Source organism: Phyllostomus hastatus, unplaced genomic scaffold, assembly GCF_019186645.2.
Source record: "Phyllostomus hastatus isolate PE091 unplaced genomic scaffold, TTU_PhHast_1.1 phas_contig_495, whole genome shotgun sequence".
NCBI classification, from domain to species: Eukaryota; Metazoa; Chordata; class Mammalia; order Chiroptera; family Phyllostomidae; genus Phyllostomus; species Phyllostomus hastatus.
The window spans coordinates 42690-66119 of record NW_025333895.1 but is presented as its reverse complement, the minus strand read 5'-3'; the positions used below and the strand labels follow the sequence as shown (position 1 = coordinate 66119).

Below are 23430 nucleotides of genomic sequence, written 5' to 3'. Positions count from 1 at the left end.
CAGAAAAGGGAAAATCAGTTCTAAAGTGAAGCCCACAGGCCGCCCGAACCATTCACCAACCCAACCACTCAGTTCAGCCAAGCCGTTGAGTCTCAGTGGGTGATGATGGATATGGACTCCTTAAGTGAGGTTTATATTCACTCATTCATTCAAACAATCACTCGGGTAATGAAGTCATAGGCATATGCCCTATGAAAACAGAAGAACACACAGGTTAATTCACACAACCATCCCCAAACCTGCCTCTGTGCCTGTGAGACCATCTTTTGGGAAGACATTCAGTTGCAAGGTCCTTCCTGCAATAATATTTAGCAATGGCAATTTGACAAGTCATCCATACCTGTAAAATTGTACATCTTTGGTGACATTATAAACCCAGTTTCAACTTTCAAATGAAAACAAACTTTCAAGACTGTTCGCTGAGCCATACTTATGTCCAATACTGAGCACTGTGATTTTCCTTGAACCACAATTTTTCTCCTTAAGATCACCTTCCTTGTTATTAAATGGACTACTTTGAGTCCCACTGTTGATTTTAACTATTCATTTGCATAAACACACCAAGAGTAGCCTGGATCACTTATGATCTTTAAGTCCGCTTTGGCTGGAACTCACACAGGGAACCTTTAGATTGACTTTTCAGTCTGCCCCTCGGCGCACAGAAGTACAGCCACACATTCGCCATCTGGCTTCGCCTGTACCAGTTGTTTCACTCAAATCCTTGAAGCTTCCATTGTGCCTACAGGTTCCTGTTTGGCCATCTTTCAGAAAAGCAACCTTCGTTCCTTCCCTGGAAAGACTGCCATGAACCGCATAACCACCCAAAGTACCAGGCTTTTCTCATGGGCTTATGCTAGCTTTGCAAGTCAATCCTAGTTCCTCAGGGCTTTCTCGTGACGACCAGAACGCAGACATGCCTCCTTCAGGCATGATGTTCCAGCCAAAGTCTTGGTTAACAAAAACACTATTAACAACTGCTCTTATTGGTTTTATGCAAAGAAACCTTATGTCATCACTCACTCCTTCAGAATGCCAAGTTTTGGAGGGGTCAGGTGGGGAGAAAAATACAAAATGTGGAGGAAAATCCTTTCCCTTCTGTTTTCCACCAGGCTTCTCAAAACTTTCGCTTCCCCGGACTTTTTGCATCATTCACAAACCCTCTATTCTTTTTTCTATACACCTTCTGATATCCATCAAGATTGCATCTCCATGCCTTATAGCTTCTATTATTAACTAACACCACATAATTCTTTCTTAAAACTTTCACTTTTCCATTTATCTTTATGGTTTTCCACAGACCTTCTGCAACATTCACAAACCCTTTATTCTTTCTTTCATACTCCTTCATTTACATATTTCTACTCATCCAGATTTAACTATCATTCTCTTTTAGTCCTGGTTCCTTTCTCACACCGGGAAGGATTATACTTAAACTCAGTAAGTGGAAGGTAAAAGTCCCTAGCTTTACAAACACTTTCATGACATGACAAACACTGCCACCCTGTACCGGGATTCATTGTCTCTTTCCAGAAGAGGAATTCACACCTTCCTCCGGAGTGCAGGTCCAACTTGCCCTTTCTGCCTCAGCTGCAGCAGCAGGGTCTTCATCTCCCTGTTTACCCGTGTGTGGTGAATCCAGGGCTTAATTCCCATCAGCTTCAGGGAGGAATGTGTTGTCAACAGCACATCGTAGGGACCAGTCCATTGTTCAGACAGCTGCTGTTCAGGGCCTTGGCTCTTCCAGGTCTTTAGTAGGACCTGGTCCCCTGGCTGGAATGGGTGCAGGGGCTCATCAGAGGGGTAGACAGACCTGCAATGAGCAAACTTGTGCAAAGTGGTTAGTGTCTGCCCTAAATGCTGTACATATTGCTTCGTTCATGCCTCGTGCTCCAAATGCAGAGGCGGTTTACCTAAGACAAATTCGGAGGGGTTTCCCATAAAGTGTTTCAAAAGGGGCTCAGTTTAAACCTGCTTCTAGGTGCCACTCTGATTCGGAGCAAAGCAATGGGGAGTGCCTGGTCCCATTTTAAATGTGTCTCCTGGCATATTTTTGCCAAAGTCTTCTTTATGGTGTAATTCATTTTCTCAGTCTTTCCTATGGACTGAGGTCTCCAAGATGTGTGCAATTCCATTGTATCTGCAATGCCTGTCCGACCTTCCCGGAGATTTCTGAAGGGAACGATGGTCCATTGTCACTTTCAATGCTTTGGGGAAGTCCAAACCTGGGAATTATTTCTTTAAGCAACAGTTTTGCCACCTCAGGTTCTTTTTCAGTCCTGATGGGGTATTCTTCTACCCACCCAGAAAAAGTATCCACAAAGACCAACAAGAGTCTGAAATTTCCCTTCATTTTAGGCATTTATGTGAAGTCCACCTGCCAGTCCTCGAAGGGGCACACGCCTTTGTATTGTATTCCCTTTTCTGTGGGAACACACTCTGCCTTAGGATTGTTTCTGGCACATATCTGACAGGCTTGGCTAATCCTGTGGATAATCCTTTGCAAATAAGGGCCCTTCAGGTATGGCCTAATGAAATCCATTAGAGCATCCCTTCCATAGTGGGTCCCTTCATGTAGGTGCTTGAGGACAGAATACACCAGAGCCTCAAGGAGTAAAATCATATCAGGAGGTATGATTTGGGCGTTGACCTTCCACATAGAATTGGGACCAGTGTTAGTGAATCCCCACTCACGGGCCTGCACCTCATCCTGTTCCGTGGAATGAGGTTTAAACTCTGACAAGTCCAGATGGGGAACCAGAGCTGCTAGGTGTGGGCACTCCTTGGCTGCTTGTCTTGCTGCTTTGTCAGCAATTTGGTGTCCCTGACTGGTTTGGGAACCATCCCTCTGGTGTCCTGGGCAGTGCATTATAGCAACCTTGTCTGGTACGTTCACTGCCTCTAGTAGCGGTAAAAATACCTCTGAGTGTTTAACATCCTTATTCCCTGAGGTCAAAGGTCCTCTTTCTTTCCATATTGCTCCATGGGCATGGACTACCATGAAGGCATACTTAGAATCTGTATCTATATTAACTTTCTTTCCTTGGGATAGCAGTAAGGCTCTTGTGAGGGCTATTAGTTCAGCCTTTTGTGCTGAGGTTCCTGGCGTAAGGGCCTGGGCTTCCACTACCTTGTCTGCTTTGGCCACTGCATACCCCACTCGTCACTGGCCATTGCCCATGAAGCTGCTTCTGTCTGTATACAGGTCCCAGTCCAGTGACGCCAGCGGCTGGTCCATCAGATCTGGCCTGCTAGAATAAACTTGGTCAATTATTTCGAAGCATTCATGCTCAAGGGCAGAGTCCCCCTTCATATCTGGGAGTAGGGTGGCTGGGTTCAGGGTTGTGGTGGTCTGTGAGATAACATTTGGATTGTCCAGGAAAATGGCCTGGTATTTGCCCATACACCCTGCTGTCAGCCAATATCCTCCTCTCTGATCTAGTAGAGTCAGAATCTGATGTGGCACCAACACTGCAGTAGGTTGTCCCAAGGTAAACTTCTCAGCTTCCTGTAAGATGTCACAGGTGGCTGCTACTGCTTGGAGGCACGGTGGCCATCCTTTCGTTGCGTGGTCCACGTTTTTTTAGAGAGAGGCTGTGGGTCTGGGGATATTTCCCAGGGTCTGGGTTAGCACCCCTAGTCCTATCCCCTGCCTTTCATGAATATATAATTTGAAAGGCTTCTGTAAGTCCGGCAGTCCCAATGCAGGGGCCGGAGCCAGCTTCTCCTTCAAAGTATCAAATGCTACCTGACAATCCCCTGTCCATTCTAGGGGTTCAGAGTCCCGTCCTTTTAGGGCATTATACAGTGGCTTTGCTATGAGTCTAAAGTTTGGAATCCAAATCTGACAAAACCCTGTAATTCCCAAGAACCCACGAAGCCGCCTTCGATTTTCTGGGATTTTTAGCGTAGCAATGGCTTGCTTTCTATCTGCCATCAGACTCCTGGTACCTTGTTTCAGCTGAAATCCCAGATATGCCACTTCCTGTTTGCAAATTTGGGCCTTATGACGTGACACTTTATATCCTTTCTTTGCCAAATGATTTAGAACCGTGAGGGTGTTGTGCAAACAGTCCTCATAGTTACTGCTGGCTATTAACAGGTCATGCACATATTGCAAAAGAACTCCCGATTTCAACTGAACATCCCTTAAAGCTTTTGACTGCACTTACCCGAATATTGTCCGGGAGTTCTTAAATCCTTGTGGCAGCACAGTCCAGCAGTATTGGGGCTTGGCTTTCGTCTCTGGGTTCTGCCACTCAAAGGCAAACAATTGCTGAGCCTGCTCATCTATCGGGATGCAAAAAAAAAGCATCCTTTAAGTCCAGGACTGAAAACCATTTGCTATCCCCAGGCACCATAGTCAACAGGTATAAGGGTTAGTTAGGCACAGTATGGTGAATGTCCTGGACAATGTCATTGATGGCACGGAGATCCTGTACAGACTGGTACTCATCTGAATGTGGCATTTTATTTTATTTTTTATTTATTTATTTTTTAGGATGAATCCAAAGCAGCACTCTTTTTTTTTTTAAGATTTTATTTATTTATTTTTAGAGAGTGAAGGGAAGGAGAACGAGAGAGAGACAGAGAGACAGAGAGAGAAACATCAATGTGCAGTTGCTGAGGGCCGTGGCCTGCAACCTAGGCATGTGCTCTGACTGGGAATCGAACCTGCAATGCCTGGATTGCAGCCCGCGCTCAATCCACTGAGCTTGCCAGCCAGGCTGAGTGTGGCTTTTTGACTGGCAAAATGGGAGTGTCGTATGGTGACCAGCAAGGCCAAATTAATCCTGATTTCAAAAACTTCTGCAACACTGGCTGGATCCCCTGTAAAGCCTCCTTTTTGAGGGGATACTGTTTCTTTCATGGGATCTGCACCCCTTCTTTCAGATTTATCTATATGGGCTGTATGTTAACTACATTACCTGGAGTTCTGCCAGCTCAAACAGTTTGATTGACCCGCTTGCAGATCTCAGGTGGGAAGGGTTCACCTCCAGGGCCTCCAGGACAGGTCAGGAAAGCCTGCAACTGGATGGCATTTTCCAGGAGGACTTCCACGCACAGCTGCTGTTGCTTGGAGGAAAACGTTATTTGTACATGCAGTTTACACAGCAAATCTCAGCCCAACGATGGAATGGGACAATCAGGCATATACATAAAACTGTGTATAAGGTTTTCTGTTTTTGTACCTGGCCAGACACACCAGCAACTGCTACTGTTACAGAACAAACAAGGGGGGCCTGGGACAATATACTATTATTGAAAAAAAGCCCCCAGTTCTGTCATGTCTGCCACCTGAGGAAAGACGTCCCTCAATGCCAGAGATTCGTGAAAAGGAAATGAAATGTTTATTTAATGCTATACAAAGCAGTGACCTAATGTCTTTATCAAAAATCCTAAAGTCCCCTTTAAAACCCCCACAAACAGACACAGTCCTTCCTTCCTTCCCCCTTTGCCCAGTCCAGAGTACCGTATCTAAGGAAAGGAAATAGAAGTCCATGGCTCAGGCAGTCCTCTGGTTCTTCCCAGTTAGTACTCCGTCTCGACTGGGAGACCTCTCTTGGTTCCCAGCACCCTCAGCTGAGTCGCCGGGATCTCTGCTGAAACCAGGTGGTGGTTCCCCCTTCTAAAGCTGTGGGGGTACCCACTCTGGCAAAGGCACGTGGTCCTCTCTCCCAGGGCCATGGGAGTCCCCACTCTGCCAGAGCCACATGGTTCTCTCTCTCAGGGCTGCGGGAAGGGAGAGTCCCCACTCTGTCCAGGCTGCGTGGTTCTCTCTCAATGGCTGCCATGTCTGGGTTTAAATCCCCGTGCCAGTCTTCTTCTGCAGCCCCATTCCTGACTCCTCCTATACTCGGGCACACTTGCCCTCAATCTGCTGTCTTCTTCAGCTTTTCTGGTCGTCGTCGTGGGTCTGGGCAGGTGTGACCCCATGTCCTTGAGCCAACCTTCTCCGAACTCCCACGCAGGCGCTGTAACTCGGGGGACCTGCCCCCCAGTCACATCTTACGGGGGAGGTCCCTTTCCATCCCCCTGGCCTTGAGCATGGCCATAGCTATTTAGCACATGTAAGTGACCAGCCAAAGGCTATAGGTATGTTAAATGACCATGCCATGGATTAGCTGCAAAGCTGCAAAGCTCCAGAGCATGTTCTTGCTCTGGGTGCCCCTTCTCCCAACTCACACCTGTGGGGGAAGGGATGAAGAGACCTTAAAATCTCCTGGACACCTTGAGTTCTGGACCCCATTTCAAATGCCTACTTGGGATCCCCCCTCTTGGCTGCACCCTGTAACAACCCCAATGTGAATGTTGGAACATTTGAGGTTGATACAGAGGCTCCTTACAGTATCCTTGGTTTCGTTTTTGATTCCTTTTTCTTCTTGTTGTTTTTTATTTCTTTAAGTTCCAAATCTCTGATTTGATTCTCAGCTTTGTCCACTCTGCTGTTGTTTCCCTTTACATTGTTCTGTATTTTAATTCATGTATCTTTTTTCTGACTGGATCTTTTTTTATTCTGTTGAAGTCCTCCCTAAGTTCCTTGAGCAGCCTTATAGTCAATATTTTGAACTCTGCATCTGACAGAGTGCTATGTTTATTTTGTTTGGTTCTTTTTCTAGAGTTTTATTCTGTTCTTTGATTTGGGCCTTGTTTCTTTGTGTACTCATTTTGTCAGCCTCCCTGTGTTTGTTTCTGTGTGTTAGGTAGAGCTGCTATGACTCCCTGTCTTAGTAGAGTGGCCTAATGTTGTAGGTGTCCTGTAGGGACCAATAGAACAGCTTCCCCTATCACCCAAGCTGGGTGTTCAAGGTGTGCATTTTGTGTGGGCTGAGTATACTCTCTTCTTGTAATTGAGCCTCAGTTGGTGCTGGCAGGTTAATGGGAATGCTTTATGCAGGCCAGTCACCTGCAAGGATTGGTTGTGACCACTTACCACCATCCTCCACCCTCTGTGGAGGATCAGCTGTGCAGGAACCAGGAGATGGTGCTCTGACATGGTCTGTAGCTGTCCACTGGATGCCCAGACACTGAGGTTTCTGATGTGGTGCAGGACAAGGTTAGCTGCCTCTTGTGTTCTGCCTGAAGTTACCCTGCATGAGCTATCATGAGATGATTGCTACCTGTGCTGGGCTTGGAGGTTCCCAGGCAAAGCCAAGCTCTGAATCAAGGCTGGCTGCTGCTAGTACCAGACCTGGGGCCACTTAGCAAGAGGTATAGGGGATGGCGGCTCACTGAGGCTAGCTGTTGCTTGTTAGAGATGATTAGGAAGTTGAGAAGCATGAGCTAAGACCAGCCATTCCTATGTAAAGGCCACTGTTAACAGCCTGGGTGGGCCCATAAGATGGGTGAGAGAGAGTCTCAGGGGATCTCTAGGGATGGGCAAACAGTGTAAGGCAGGTTGATGGAGTCTCAGATATGACACCTACATGTGAGCTCTGTGGCTTTGTAGAGGGAGGATCCAGAAAAGGGACAGTGGCCTCTGCCTGCCTTTTTGCCTCTAAGAAAACTGTTCCCGAGCTCTCACCTTGATGCCAGACACTACATTTTCTCCCAGTGTGCCACTGGTGCCACTCAAACTGCTAGCCCAGTGCTGGAGCCCAGAGGGGGTGAGCCTAAATCTGTACATGTTTTCTTTATGAGGAAGTGCTTGGGAGTCTAGAAGTGTCTTCCCTCAACTCAATCTGCACTGATTTTTGCAGACAGAAGTTATGGAGACTTGTCTTCCTGGCCCTGGAACTCTGGGCTGGGGGCTGTTGTGGGTATGGGACTCCTCACTCCCGAGATATTCCTGTATAAATTTTATACACCACATGTGGATGTGGGACCAGGCTGTTCTACACTCCTCCCCTTATACTAGTGTGGATGGGTGTGGTTTCTTTAATTCCATAGTTGTCATACTTCCTCTCAACTCAATTCCTTACAGTTTTGAGTGATGGGTGTTCTGTAGTTTAGTTGTAATTTGATGTGGTTGGGCAAGGAGGAGAGCTGTGTTTATTTATGCCACCACCTTGATCTCATTGATGATTCTTATATGACAAGATTATCACAAATGTGGTGATCAGAGGGTAATTTTTCAAATAATATGTTTTTTCTTATGTTTATTGTGTTCTTTTATAAGAAGGAAGTTACCCTTATTCCCCACTCATATTTTATTCTGTGTTTATATCATTATGGACTCATATATTTTTCTTATTATTCTCTGAGTTACAATCCATTACAATTGTTATTCATTTTGAATCTCTATGTGTGTTTATTATTTACAAGGATTCTAAATAATACTAGAGAAGACAACTAGGGAATATATATAAAAGGAACAAGAGGAAGTAAAACCTTGAAACCAAAGTCTAAAGGAATGTTTATACATGGGTGTGTATCAGGAGTGTGACAGAAAGAATGAGGAATCAGAGGATAAAGATAGATAGATAGATAGATAGATAGATATACACAAAAGTTTCCATCTATTTATAATTTTTAAAACCCATGAGCTTGAACTGATATCTCCAATTCTAGTTAACACCAGAGAGTCCTTCTGCAGCTTCTCCTTTTGTATGCACAGTACCTTTCCCAGGACAGCGAGGAGTCACTCCCTTCTCCTCAGTGATTACTTGTTTGCTGAATCTTTGGATACATGGGAAGTAGTTCAGAATCTTGAACTCATACCACTGTTAATGACACGGTAACTGCAGCTTAAGACTTTGTTTCCAGTTTTTTTTTTATTGTGAAGGTATATAGACAAAATTCTGGTTTCAGGAATTACTAGGGTACTTACATTATTTCCCTCTTTGGTCTGATTATGGTATTTATTTAAGACATACCTAGGTTCATTTGTCTTTTTGATTCTATTTTGCTTTATGTTCCACCTCTTCTATTTATTTTCTAGTGGCAAAAGACAACATGGTCATAACCATGCTAATTATTATACTCATCTCCCATGTCTTCTGTCCACTTTCTCTGGGAAAAGCACCTCATTAGTTTCTGATTTATTTTTCCTGTGTTTCTTTTTGCTCAAGTGGACAGACATATGTATATTTTATTTTCCCATAATTTTTACCAAAAGTTCAGTAGTATCAGTACCCTCTTGCACATTGCTTGTTTCCATTTAACAATAAATGCCGATGTTTTTCCATATTGATTCATAGATGCCTTTGCTTTTATTTTTTGACAGTTGCAAATTACTCAATTTCATTGATGTTCTTTAGAGTTTCCTGTAGGGGTCCTAAATTGAGATACTGGTGATGAGTCTCCTAAATGCCACTGAATTGTGTATCTTAGAAGGCTAAAGTGGTCAATGTGGTGTTTTGTATATTAAACATTACTTAAAAATTAAAAAGGAGTAAGAAGTAATCTCTAAATACAGCCCAGAAAAGAATTACAACCTAGGAATAATATATGATTAATAAGTTAGAAGAGGGGTAATGGAATACCAAAATATATATAATTAAACAAAAGGGAGGAATACAGCAGTAGCATTCATGACACTAAGTCAGTGTGTCTTCATAATACAGTATGAAAATACATAAGCAAAAACTGACATATCTCAGTGGAGAAAAAGACAAATTCATAGTAAAATTGTGCAACAGGGTTTGCAAAAGATTTTTCAGATACCTTATAAGAGATGATGAACAAGTGAAACCTATTTTTAGGAATAAAGAATTATAAATAACCCAAGTAGCAAACATGAGCTGGTTGATATATTAAATTTTTTAACCCTGTTAACAAATATTCTGAGGCCTGCTTTACATCTCTGTTCCTCAGACTGTAGATGAAGGGGTTCAGCATGGGGGTAACTACCGTGTACATGACCGAAGCAATTACATCTTTAGAATCCCATGATGAGGACAAAAAGTAAACACCTACAATTGTCCCATAGAATAAACACACCACGAAGAGATGGGAGCCACAGGTAGAGAAGGCTTTCACGAGTCTCTTAGTGGAGGGAGCCCTCAGGATGATGGTGCCTATACGGATATATGAGCCCAAAACAATACACAAAGGCAGAAAAGAAATAATTCCTCCCTCAGTGAGGATGACCAGCTCATTGAGGGAGATGTCTGAGCAGCTGAGCTTCAGGAGCACAGTGAGGTCACAGAAGAAGTGGGTGATGACATTGTTGGCACAGAAGGAGAGTTGGACCAGGAGGACAGTGTGCAACAGTGCATGGGCACAGGCAATAATCCATGAGACAGCCACCAGAAGCACACACAACTCTTCTCTCATGATGGTGTTATAGTGTAGAGGGTGACAGATGGCCACATGCCTGTCATATGCCATCACTGCCAGAAGGAAATTGTCAACACTACCAAAAAGTATGAAAAAATACAACTGAGAAATGCATCCCACATAGGGGATGGATTGTTGCTGAGTCTGCATGTTCATGAGCATCTTTGGGACAGTGACAGATGAGAAAGAGACATCAGTGAGGGCCAAGTGGCGGAGGAAGAAGTACATGGGTGTGTGGAGGCGGGAGTCCAGCTTGATGAGCAGGATGATGAGTAGGTTGCCCAGCACTGTGGTCAGGTACATGCCCAGGAACAGAGTGAAGAACACGCCCTGTTCCCCTGGCCTGATGGGGAGCCCCAGGAGGAGGAACTCAGACATGCTGCTCTGGTTCTCAGGCCTCATGCTGCTCTTCTGTCTGCTGGAGATGAGGAAGGTTTGGGACTCTCAGAATCCTGGAAATACAACCAGGACTATCACATCTCATACTGTAATTTTCTGGGAAATACACAACTTTTTAACTATACCCTCATTAAGTTTTTGTACTAGTAAATGTGTGCATCTCTGCTATAACCCAGTCTGGTTCCAGGAAAACAGAGAGCCCAAAAGTAGCCAAGAAGACCTCATGGCACAGAAGCAGGAGGCATTAACTGTTCCATTCAGCCATTACTTACTGAACACTGAATCTGTGTTTGAACCTCTACTAAGGACTGAGATGCCACAGTGAACAGGAAAAGCAAGGTCCCCATTTCTGGGAGTTTAGATCTTGATGAGCATGGAGGGATAATTTGTACTCTAGTCCAGTGAATACACAATTCACTGCAGCAGAATTGGAAGATGAGCCCTGAAAACTGGGATCAATTGTATCTGCCATAAGTAAACATGAGACTCCAGTGCTGAGGAGATGTTGGAAAAATGTGACACTCTGCCTGTGAACCTGTGAAGTCCCATAAACCCACAGCTGTAACCTCAGGGACACTGGACAAATTTGAGGCCATTTAAAACCACTTGATGCCACAATAGCTCCAGAACCAGAAAAGTCCACAAACTGTCATTCATAACAGTGCTGAACAGTTTGGTGAACATCTGAGTGCTGGACTGAGGACTTCACCTGTGTTCCATAACTATATCCACTCATCAGGTTTACATTCCCAGATTTCACAACTACCTCACAGCTGCACTAAGATTTTGTGGTCTTTGACCTATTGCAGCTTTTAAGAAACAGAAACAGAAATAATAGAAACTTTGTAGGCACAGAGCAGTACACTGGTGGGGAGAATGGTACACAGACATGTGTATCTGTGTGTATATGACATGCAATGTATAATATATAAATGACATATATGTGTTACCATTTTCTATACCTCACAATTACCCAGTACTGGCTGCTTCATGGGGTTCAGTCTAATACATGTGTGCAATCAGCACCCATGCTCTAAACCATTTCACACAGAAACTTCCCATTTGTTGGTTAGGGGAGCCAAGCATGATATGTTGTTTTAGAGCTGTAAGGACTCCAATTTGTCCAAAATTTTCTTAGTCTCCTTACTAATTTTGTTCCTTCACATTTATATACGCTCCAAGTGAGAAAATTCGCCAATACATACAAATTTTCATACAATAAACAATTCCTGAAAGCCTCTCTTAGATTCTCAAGGAAGTGTAATTCTTTCTACTTTATAGATGTAAACCGAGGCCAAGGATTTAAATAACTTTCCCAGGTCACCAGTATTTCAAGGTCATTCTGCCCAATAACTTCTCACAGTGGGATGCCTGGAATTTTTTTTTTGCCAGGGATGTTTAGTAAAACTAAAGAGTTGCAACATACTGAGTGACTCAGTCACACTCAGGTACATGAATATGATAGCAGGTCCATTTCCAGAAACAGGATGTACTTTGGAGTTTGGTTCTCTCAGCTAATGGTGCCCCAGAATGGGGACACTTAAAGAAAAATCAAGGTCATTGATGCAGATCACACACACACACGGAGCTGATTTGTGAATATTACTTACCTGGTACCAAGTTCCTACCCTAAGGGAAAGAGAGCTCATAACATACACACACATACATACAAATCATAAGAAACACACAAATGAGGCATACAGAACACACATTGATGGACAGATCACCTGAAAACACACTCACAATGCATATCAACACACCTGAGTCATGACACACCCAGTAAACAGTTCACGACATATACACTAATACTACACACATGTCACCAAAAACACACAAGGCCACAAACAAGATCTCACAAGAAACACACAAAGAGCACATGCACCCCCAGCCACACACTCACCACAACAGGCAGCACACACCCTCCTATTAAAAATGAGGGCATGCTTCTGTCCCTTCTGACTCATCCCCTTCCTGGGGAAGGCCATCAGCTTGGGGCAGGTTAGCCTATTCAGTCACAAGTGCAGTCATTTAACCACTACAACATGCTATGCACATGGTAAACCACACTGCCATGCACATGGTGACTCAACAGGCCACTGTACAGAGCAAACCACAGAATGCACCCTCCTGCTCTCACACACCAGTGTGTCACCCACAGACACAGCTCACATGTGCACCAGCACATGCTGCTGAGCAGAGGTGGGATCCTTCTCTGTCCTGACCTTGGCTCCTCCGAGGTCAGGCATCTTCCTGTCCAGCACCAGAGCCAACAATGTCACCTCTGATGTGCAGCTGTGATGCAAGTACTTAGGGTCACAGGCATGAATCAGGAGTCCCTAATCACAGGCAAGAGGCTGGTAACTTGGTATACATCAGCTAAAACGGGGCCAGGTTAGGTCTAACTCAGGAAGAGTCAGGCTGTGAGTCAGGTACATGTGCACACACGTGTGCACACAAAAGCAACAATCAAACAGAATGTGCACGAGCATACACAGTACCTGAAAACTCACGGAGACACATGCACAGTCATGAACTCACAGTCTCATCCATGAATCCACCATCACACAGGCAGATCTATCCATAAGTGCAGACACCCAGCCTCTCTGACCTGTGCTCATTTTTGGTGAGTTCAAACACTTTCTGCTCCAGACTGTTGTCCAGCTCCTCAGGTTGTCCTCAGGAGTCCTAATATCGACACAAACAGGAGAAACATCTTGGGCCTTGGCACTTGTACAGACTTTCATTTTGTTTAAACGGCCCCAGAGAAATAACCTAAAATATAACCCTTACTAATGAGAGACTGGCACCCAGTCCCCAAGCTTGTGGCTAATTTCTGCCTGCCCTTTGGGGAGCTGGGTGTCCAAGAGCCAGAGGGACTAGAGTCCTAGGGGACAGCGTCTGTGATTCCAGTGATGCCTGGACTCCTCTTTTCTTAGGCATGTGCCAGCTGGGACAAAGGATTTGTCAACTTTTCATTTGGAAATTATTTTAAAGACACTGAAATGTTATAAAAATGATATCAAGAATTCCTGGAAAGGCCCTACCCTGCTTCCCCAATGTTTAATGTTTTACTATGTTTACCTTCTGTGTGCATGCATGTATTAATGTAACTATGTTTGAGGCTTAGGTTTTCAGCAGGTATGCCACAAAGCATGTTATTAGAAGACATGATATTAATTTTTCCATGTACTAGTATTTGAATCCTTGATCAATTGACTATGGTTGTGTGTGGCAGGTTGTCTTCTAAAGTGACTATTGTTTTAAAGTTAATATTTTCACCTGATTATTAATAGGTATTAATTGAGTAGATAATTTTGATGATATATAAACATAACTTTTCCCTTATTAACATTTCAGCCACTATATTTAACATCCATTGGTGATTCTTTGTTTTCTTTCCTTTTTAAAAAAATTATATTGTTTGATTATGCTGTTACTGTTGTCCCAGTTTTTCCCAATTTTTGCCTCACCCAGCACCCCCCACTCCCTTAGGCAGTCCCCACTGTGTTGCTCACATCCAAGGGTCTTCATATAAATTCTTTGGCTGCTCCATTTTCCTTACTTTACATCCCCATGGTTATTCTGCACCTACCTGTTTGTACTTAATTCTCACCTCTTCACCCATTTCCCCATACTCCCCTCCCTTCTGGCAATCATCAGCCCACTCTCCATATCCATTATTTTGTCTCTGCTCTTTATTATTGTCTAGTCTGTTTTTCAGTTTCAATTGTTGATAGATATGTGTTTATTGCCATTTTATTGTTCCTAGTTTTTCTCTTCTTCTTTTTCTTAAATACGTCCTTTCAATATTTCATATAATAATGCTTGGTGATGAAGAACTTTTGTTTTTTCTGTCTGGGAAGTTCTTTATCTGACCTTGGAATCCAAATGATAGCCTTGCTGGGTAGAGCAATCTTGGTTGTAGGTTCTTGCTCAATTGATTTTGAATATTCCTTGCCAATCCCTTCTACCCTGCAAAGTGTCTTTTGAGAAATCAGTTGACTGTCTTATGGGAACTCCTTTGTAGGTAACTACCTGCTTTTCTCTTGCTACATTTAAGATTTTCCCTTTATATTTAACCTGTGAATTTTAATGATGATGTGTCTTAGAGTGGGCCTCTTTGCATCCATCTTGTTTGGGATTCTGTGCTTCTTGGACTGGCATGTCTATTTCCCTCATCAAATAACGGAAGTCCTTTTTCATTGCGTTTTTCCAAATAGATTTTCAATTTCTAGATTTTTCTCTTCTCCTTCTGGCACTCCATGTGTGAATGTTGGGACATTTGAGGTGGCTACAGAGGCTCATTAAACTATCTTTGGTTTCATTTTTTATTCCTTTTTCTTCTTGTTGTTTTTTATTTCCTTAAGTTCCAATCACTGATTTCATTCTCAGCTTTGTCCACTGTGCTGTTGTTTTCCTTTAAATTGTTCTTTATTTTAATTCGTGTATCCTTTGTTTCTGACTAGATCTTTTTTATTCTTTTGAAGCCCTCCCTAAGTCCCTTGAGCAGCCTTATAGTCAGTATTATGAACTCTGCATCTGATATAGTGCTTATCTCCATTTTGTTTACTTCTTTTTCTGGAGTTTTATTCTGTCTTTGATTTGGGCCTTGTTTCTTTGTGTACTCATCTGCCTCCCTGTGTATGTTTTTGTGTATAAGGTAGAGCTGCTCTGACTCCCTGTCTTAGTAGTGTGGCCTAATGTTATAGGTGTCCTGTAGGGACCAGTAGCACAGCTTTTTCTGTTACCCGGTTGGGTACTCAAGGTGTTCCCTTTGTGTGGGATGAGTACACTCTCTTGTTGTACTTGAGCCTCAGTTGCTGCTGGCAGGTTAATGGGAATGCTTTATGCAGGCCAGTCACCTGTAAAGATTGGCTGTGACCACTTACCACCAACCTCCACCCTCTGTGGAGGATCAACTGTGCAGGAGCCAGGAGATGGTGCTCTGATATGGTCTGTAGCTGTCCACTGGATGCACAGACACTGAGGTTTCTGATGTGGTGCAGGACAAGGTTACCCACTTCCTGTGTTCTCCCTTAAGTTACCCTGCATGAGCTATCAAGCCACTTGAGATGACTGCTACCTGTGCTAGGCTTGAAGGTTCCCAGGCAAAGCCAAGCTCTGAATCAAGGCTGGCTGCTGCTAGTGCCAGGCCTGGGGCCACTTAGCAAGAGGTATGGGGGATGGTGGCTCACTGAGGCTGGCTGTTGGTTGTTAGAGATGATTAAGAAGTTGAGAAGCATGAGCCAAGAACAAGCATTCATATGGAAAGTCCACTGTTAACAGCCTGGGTGGGTCCGTGAGTTGGGTGAGACTGAGTCAGGGGCTGTGTAGGGCAGGGCAAACAGTGTAAGGCAGGTTGATGGAAACTCAGGTATGACACCTACATGTGAGCTCTGTGGCTTTGTAGAGGGTGGATCCAGAAAAGGGACAGTGACCTCTGCCTGCCTTTTTGCCTGGAAGAAAACTGTTCCCCAGCTCTCACCTTGATGCCAGACACTACATTTTCTCCCAGTGTGCCACTGGTGCCTCTCAAACTGCTAGCCCAGCGCTGGAGCCCAGAGGGAGTGAGCTTGAATGTGTATGTGTTTTCTTTAAGAAGTGCTTGGGAGTCTAGAAGTGTCTTCCCTCAACTCAATCTGCACTGATTTTTGCAGACAGAAGTTATGGAGACTCGTCTTCCTGGCCCTGGTACTCTAGGCTGGGGGCTGTTGTGAGATGGGACTCCTCGCTCCTGAGATATTCCTGTATAATTTTTATGTACCAAATGTGGATGTGGGACCAGTTTGTTCCACATCTCCACCCCCTTATATCAGTGTGGATGGGTGTGGTTTCTTTAATTCCATAGATGTCAGACTTCCACTCAACTTGATTCCTGACAGTTCTGAGTTATGGGTGCTCTGTAGTTTAGTTGTAATTTGATGTGGTTGAGCAAGGAGGAGAGCTGTGTTTACCTATGCCACCATCTTGATCTCATTGGTGATTCTTCTCTGACAAGATTATCACAAATGTGATGGCCATTTAATGTTTCAAATACTATCTTTTTCCTTTGTTTATTAATTGGGTTCTTTTATAAGAAGGAAGTTACCCTTATTCCCCACCCATTTGTTTTCTATTGGTTTATATCATTATGGGCTCATGGATTTTTACTTATTATTCTCTGAGTTATAATCCATTACTAGTGTTATTCTTTTTTAATCTCTATGTGTGTTTATTATTTACAAGGATTCTAAATAATATCAGGGAAGTCAACTACAGAATATATACAAAGGGAACACAAGAAGTAAAACCTCGAAACCAAGGACTAAAGGAATGTTTATCCATGGGGGTGGGTCAGGAATGGGGCAGGAAGAATAAGGAATGGGGAATAAAAATATATATATATTAGACTCTTTAGTCTAATTGTGATATTTATTTAAGATAGAGCTAGGTTCATTTGTCTTCTTGATTCTTCTTTGCTTTATTCACCACTCTTCTATTTATTGTCTAGCAGCAAAGACAACATGGTCATAACCACTGTAATAATTATACTCATATCCCATCTATTCTGTCCACGTTCTCTGGGTAAACCACCTCATTAGTTTCTGATTTATTTTACCTGTGTTTCCTTTTGCTGAAATGGGCAGACATATGTATATTTTATATCCCCTTAATTTTTACAAAAAGTTCAGTAATATCAATACCCTTTTGCACATTGCTTGTTTCCATTTAACAGTATATCCAGATGTTTCTCCATATTGATTCATAGATGTCTTTGCTTTTATTTTTTGACAGTTGCAAATTACTCAATTTCATTGAAGCTCTTCAGTTTCCTGTAGGGGTCCTAAATTTGAGATAGTGATGATGAGTCTCCTAAATATCACTGAATTGTGTATCTTAGAAGGCTAAAGTGGTCAATGTTGTGTTTTGTATATTAAACATTACTTAAAAGTTAAAAAAGAAGTAAGAAGTAATCTCTGCAAACAGCACAGAAAAGAATTACAAAATAGTAATAATGTATGATTAATAAGTTAGTAGAGGTGTAATGGAATATCAAAATATATATGAATATCAAAAGGGAGAAAAACAAGAGAGAATAAATGTGAAGCAAGTATATAACAAAGTTATAGGGAAACTATAAATTCAAACACATTATGATTACTTTAGATGTCAGTAGAAAAATAGGTCCAAAAATAACAATTGTTGCTCCACATGAAACGAACATAATCCAACTTTATTTACACCAGTGACAAAAGGACACCTTACTGACAATTTGGACACAGTAAAGTCTAAAGTGATGGAAAAAATGCCATGTAAAACCTAACATGAGAAAAGCTGCATCTTTACTAGATATACTATAGTAATACCTATATCTATATCTATAGATGCATCTATCTCTACAGATATAAAGTATCGGTATTAATATAAGAAGTAAATGAACTTTTATTGCAGGCCCCATTGCCAGAAATATCCAAATCTGTACATATATATATATATAGATATATATGTATATGTATATATATATATATGTCTATCTGTATGTGTATCTATGTCTACAGATATAAAATGACAATATTAATATGAGAAATAGATGAATTATTACTGCAGGAAACAATGTTAGAAATATCTCCTCATTTTAAACAAAGTAGTGTGCTTTAAATGCATTTTTAAAAAGCCTGTCTCTCTTTGCCTGAAAATTTTGCTTTGTAGCACATGTGTATTTTCATAGTATAATTATTCTGATCATGGCTGATTGCTGTCAGCCAGCATGACATCATTGAATGTGAGTTGGGAAGACGTGTGCATAATGAACCTGAAGCTGACAAAAGCCAGCATAAAAGATTCAGTTCAAAAAAGAAAGGAAAGTTCACCAGTAGTAGACCATGACACTAAATCAGGTGTCCTCATAATACATACTAAAAATACATAAGGAAAAACTGACATATCTCAGTGAAGAAAAAGACAAATTCATAGTTAAAATTGTACAACAGGTTTTGCAAAAGATTTTGCAGATACCTTATAAGGGATGATGAACAAGTGAAAAATGTTATGTAGGAATCAAGAATTATAAACAATCCAAGTAGCAAATGTGACCTCATTGACATATTAACTTTTTTAACCCTGTTGACAAACATTCTAAGGCCTGCTTTATATCTCTGTTCCTCAGGCTGTATATGAAGGGGTTCAGCATGGGGGTAACTACCGTATACATGACTGAAGCAATTATGTCTTTGGAATCCCATGATGAGGACAATAAGAAAACACCTGCAATTGTCCCGTAGAATAAAGACACCACAAAGAGATGGGAGCCACAGGTAGAAAAGGCTTTCAAGAGTCTCCTAGTGGAGGGAGCCTTCAGGATGATGGTCCCTATACGGATATATGAGCCCAAAGTAATACCCAAAGGCAAAAGTAAAATCAATACTCCCTCAGTGAGAATGACCAGCTCATTGAGGGAGATGTCTGAGCAGCTGAGCTTCAGGAGTACATTGAGGTCGCAGAAGAACTGGGTGATGACATTGTTGGCACAGATGGACACTCCGACCAAGAGGACAGTGTGCAACAGGGCATGGGCACATGAGGTAATCCATGAGGCAGTCACCAGCAGCACACACAACTCCTCCCTCATGATGGTGTTATAGTGTAGAGGGTGACAGATGGCCACATACCTGTCATATGCCATCACTGCCAGAAGAAGATTATCAACACAAGCAAAAAATATATAAAAATACAACTGAGAAATACACCCTGGGTAGGAAATGAAGAAGTGATGAGTCTGCATGTTCATCAGCATCTTAGGGACAGTGACAGATGACAGAGAAATGTCAGAGAAGGCCAAGTGGCTGAGGAAGAAGTACATGGGTGTGTGCAGGCGGGAGTCCAGCCTGATGAGCAGGATGATGAGCAGGTTGCCCAGCACCGTGGCCAGATACATGCCCAGGAACAGGGTAAGGAAAACACCCTGGTGCTCTGGCCTGATGGGCAGCCCCAGGAGGAGGAACTCGGACACGCTGCTCTGGTTCTCAGGCCTCATGCTGCTCTTCTGTCTGCTGGGGACAAAGGAAGTTTGGGAATCTCAGGATTCTACAATGACAAACAGGACCATCACATCTCATACTGTAATTTAATGGGAAAATCATGAAATTTTTCCCTTATTTTTTATTGTTTATACCATTACAGTTCCCATTTTTTCCCCTTTCCTGCATGCACCAAATCCACACTCCCCCACTCCCTTAGGCCATCACCACAGAATGGGTCATGCATGTATATTCTTTGGCTAGTCACTTCACCTGCCAGGTGCCATTGACCTACAGCTGTAAACTCAGGGCCACTCCACAAATGGGTGACTGTTTAAAGCCCTTTGATGCCAGAATAGCTCTGAAACCAGAACAGTCCACAAACTCTTCCATAGTAATGCTGGCCATCCTGGGGCCATAAACACTGCTCTGCATATTAAGTCAGGGGCTTTGTCTACCTTTTATAATCCAACATCAGCATTACATTCCCACATTAAAACATCTTCAGAACTACAGTAAGGATGACTATTCTTTCTCTCTTATATTAGCTGCTAGGAAATAGAAACATAAAAATGATATATATCTTACGTGCATATATAAACAATATGTATTGCAATTTTCTATCGGTTGAAAAAATCAAATACTTTTTAATAGCCAATAATGGAATAACTTTTTATGGTGACAAGTAGTTATTTAAATGTTGAATCACCATGTTGTACACACCTGAAACTAATATTATATTGTATGTCAACTATAATTAGAATAAACTTAAAGGGAAAAATTATCGAATATGCAGGCCAGTCTACTCCATCTGCATGATCACAGCCGGTACTCTTAACTACCACCCATGGACACCTCTCCCATCCTTGGTAACACCCTGAGTTACTGTAGGGTTGCAAGCAGTTCAATAGTTTCTTAGATCCCTACCTAGATAGTTCCCTCCATTTATACTGATCTGCTTTCTGATTGAGAAAAGACCATTACATTCATTATCATTGATTCAGAAATACATATTTATTGCACACTCAGCCACACACACTCTACAACGAGCAGCACACACCCTCCTATTAATAATGAGGGCCTGCTTCCACCCTTTCTGACCCATCCCCTTCCTGGGGGAAGGCCATCAGCATGGGGCAGTTAAGCCTATTCAGTCACAGGCACACTGATTAAACCACCACCAACATCCCATGCACAAGGCACACAGAGAGAAATCCAAACAGTACACCTTCCTGCTCTCACACACCAGTGTGTCACCCACAGACACAGCTCACATGTACACTAGCACATGCTGCTGAGCAGCGTGTGAACCCTCTCTGACCTGACCTTGGCTCCAGTGAGGTCAGTTGCCTTCTTGTCCAGCACCAGAGCCAACAGTGTCACCTCTGATGCTCAGCTGTGATGCAAGTACTTACAATCACAGGCATGAATCAGAAGTCCCTAATCACACACCAGGAGGCTGATACAGGGGTGTCCAACCTTTTGGCATCTCTGGGCCACACTGGAAGAAGAACAGTTGTCTTGGGCCACACATTAAATACACTGTAACACATAATCACAAAAATCTCATAATGTCTTAAGTAAATTTATGATTTTGTGTTGGGCCATTTCATAGCCATCCTGAGCCACATGTGGCCCATAGGCCACAGGTTGGACACCCTTGGTATATGCACTGAAACAGTCCAGGGTAGGTCTAACTGAGGAAAAGAGTCAGGCTGTGAGTCAGATACACAGCACAAGCACACACATGAAACTACCAAATGACATGTACACAAGGATGCATGTATGATACACAGAGACAAAGAGTATCACACAGAAGCCCACCTGTCCATAGGCAGATCCATAGTCAAGTGCACATTTACAGCTCCTCTGACTTGAGCTCATCCTTGGTGATCTCAGACCCTTCTGCTCCAGACTGTGGCCTGACTCCTCAGCTTCTCTTTAGGAGACTCAGACAAAAAGAAGAAATCTCTGTGGCCTCAGTGCTTCTGCAGATGTTTGTTTCTTAACGAACTCCAGAGCCATGAGCAAAAAGGTAACATATTAATTACTGATATGAGGACTGAAAGAGAGTCCCCAAGCTTCTGGGTGAGGGAGGAGCCAACACAGGGTAATTGGCCCACTTCTGACTGCCCTTTGGGGAGCTGTGTGTCCAGGACCAGAGGGGACTGAAGTCCCAGGGAACAGTGTCCCTGATGCCAGTGATGCCTTTCTTCTTGGACATGGATCCAGCTGGGACAAAGGATTTTTAAAAAGAGATTGTAATAATGGCTTATTTAGAAAAGTGTTGGTCAGTTTGAGGGGAACTCTTATGGGATAGTGAGGGATAGCAGCAGTGGGGAACAGGTGTAAGAGGAGGGGGTGGTCATCAGAACCTGGTGAGACATGTAGGTTTAAGAGAGGACCCCTAAAGAGGAACTGTGGATGGCCACTGTCACCCCATGGTCCAGCAGGGAGAACAACAGACTAAATGCCCCAACCTCTTTCTCCTTCTGCCTTTGATCTTTTGCTTGTGTTTTCCATTGGCCTATCCCAAAGGGCCAGGGGGTCCACTTGATGCAGCCCATAAAGGTCCAAGTCCTGAGACAAAACAGGGTTGGAGAAGCTGGAGAATGGACCTGGGGCAGTGGCGAGTATCTCGCATACATTAGCAGACATATATAACATACATTATGCTATAGATAATAAGAGGTCTGTCCGGAAAAAAAGCCAACCATTATTAATATAATGAGAACAGTTAGTGTGACATCGATGTAACTGGCAGCCTAGGTGAGTGGACTACAATGCATGTGCGTGAACAATGATGACTTTACTGTACTAGTCAGTGGGGACAGTACACACTGTTGAATGAGCATGTATACTGTGTGGCTTTCACTTTCAAAATGACTGAGCAAGTAGAGCAATGAATGTGCATCACATTTTGCATTAACCTTGAACATTCTCCCCAGAAACTATTTGGATGATTCAGAAGGCCACACCTGTGGGCAGCTGGTGAGTGGCACCTTCATCATGACAACATAGCCGCTCATGCATTATATCTCGTGGAGAGTTTTTTGAAGAAACACCAAATCACCCAGGTGACTCAGCCCTGCTGCAGCCCAGATTTGGTGCCCTGTGACTTCTAGATTTTCCTAAAACTAAAATCATCTTTGAAGGAGAAGAGATTTCAGACTTTTCAGGAAGATAAGATTCAGGAAAACATGACAGGGCATCAGATAGTGATTGGGAGAACTGTGTGAGGCTCCAAGGTGCCTACTTTGAAGGGGACTGAGACGTCCTTGTCCTTTTTACAATATTTCTTGTATCTTGTGTGTTCTTCAATAAATGTCTTTATTTTTCATATTACCTGGTTGGATACCTTCTTGACAGACAAGATATATATTGTCTGTCAGCTCATATATTATTATGAATTCACAATTCTCATTTAATTTCTGAGTCATAACCCATTAAGTTGTTATTCTTTTTGACTATATTATTATTTCAGATTCATTTAATATTTATGAGTTGAAGGGCCCAGCAAATTATAGAACTAATGGTGAAATGAAAAATAGGGGAAAAGTATTTTCACTCTCTAGGGAAGAACATAGGTGTTTCAGAGGTGAATGCTATATTGAGGATTCTGATTCATGGTTTCTGGCTTGAGTGTCCATCCCCTTGGCCACCACACTGTACCATCTTCAACTCAGCCCATTAGCATTTTCTCTTGGGCTTCTGGATGCTGCGTCATTCTGACCTCTTTAAGGAGAAAAATTTCTGGTCAATCATATGCTTGCACAAAAGAGATACTTATTTCTGTTGTGTTAATGTCATCCATCCC

General features: G+C 42.8%; 1 protein-coding gene across 1 annotated transcript; it reads right to left on the bottom strand.

Moving 5' to 3' along the window:
- Positions 1 to 1539: 1539 nt before the first annotated feature.
- Positions 1540 to 19630, bottom strand: LOC123823306 (putative olfactory receptor 3A4). The gene is made up of 5 exons (XM_045845896.1): positions 19134 to 19630; positions 9676 to 10621; positions 4992 to 5073; positions 4170 to 4287; positions 1540 to 1810 (listed from the first exon to the last, which is right to left on the bottom strand). The coding sequence occupies exons 1-5, from the start codon at positions 19628 to 19630 to the stop codon at positions 1540 to 1542; spliced, it is 1914 nt and encodes a 637-aa protein (XP_045701852.1).
- Between the last annotated feature and the right edge of the window lie 3800 nt (positions 19631 to 23430).

Coding starts and splice junctions, on each gene's coding strand:
- LOC123823306 (XM_045845896.1), bottom strand. CDS start 19,630: ATGAGGCCTGAGAACCAGAGCAGCGTGTCCGAGTTCCTCCTCCTGGGG. Junction 4,288..4,991: donor CTGTCCTGGAGGCCCTGGAG/GTGAACCCTTCC, acceptor GCATCCCGATAG/ATGAGCAGGCTCAGCAATTG. Junction 1,811..4,169: donor AACTCCCGGACAATATTCGG/GTAAGTGCAGTC, acceptor TGCTCATTGCAG/GTCTGTCTACCCCTCTGATG.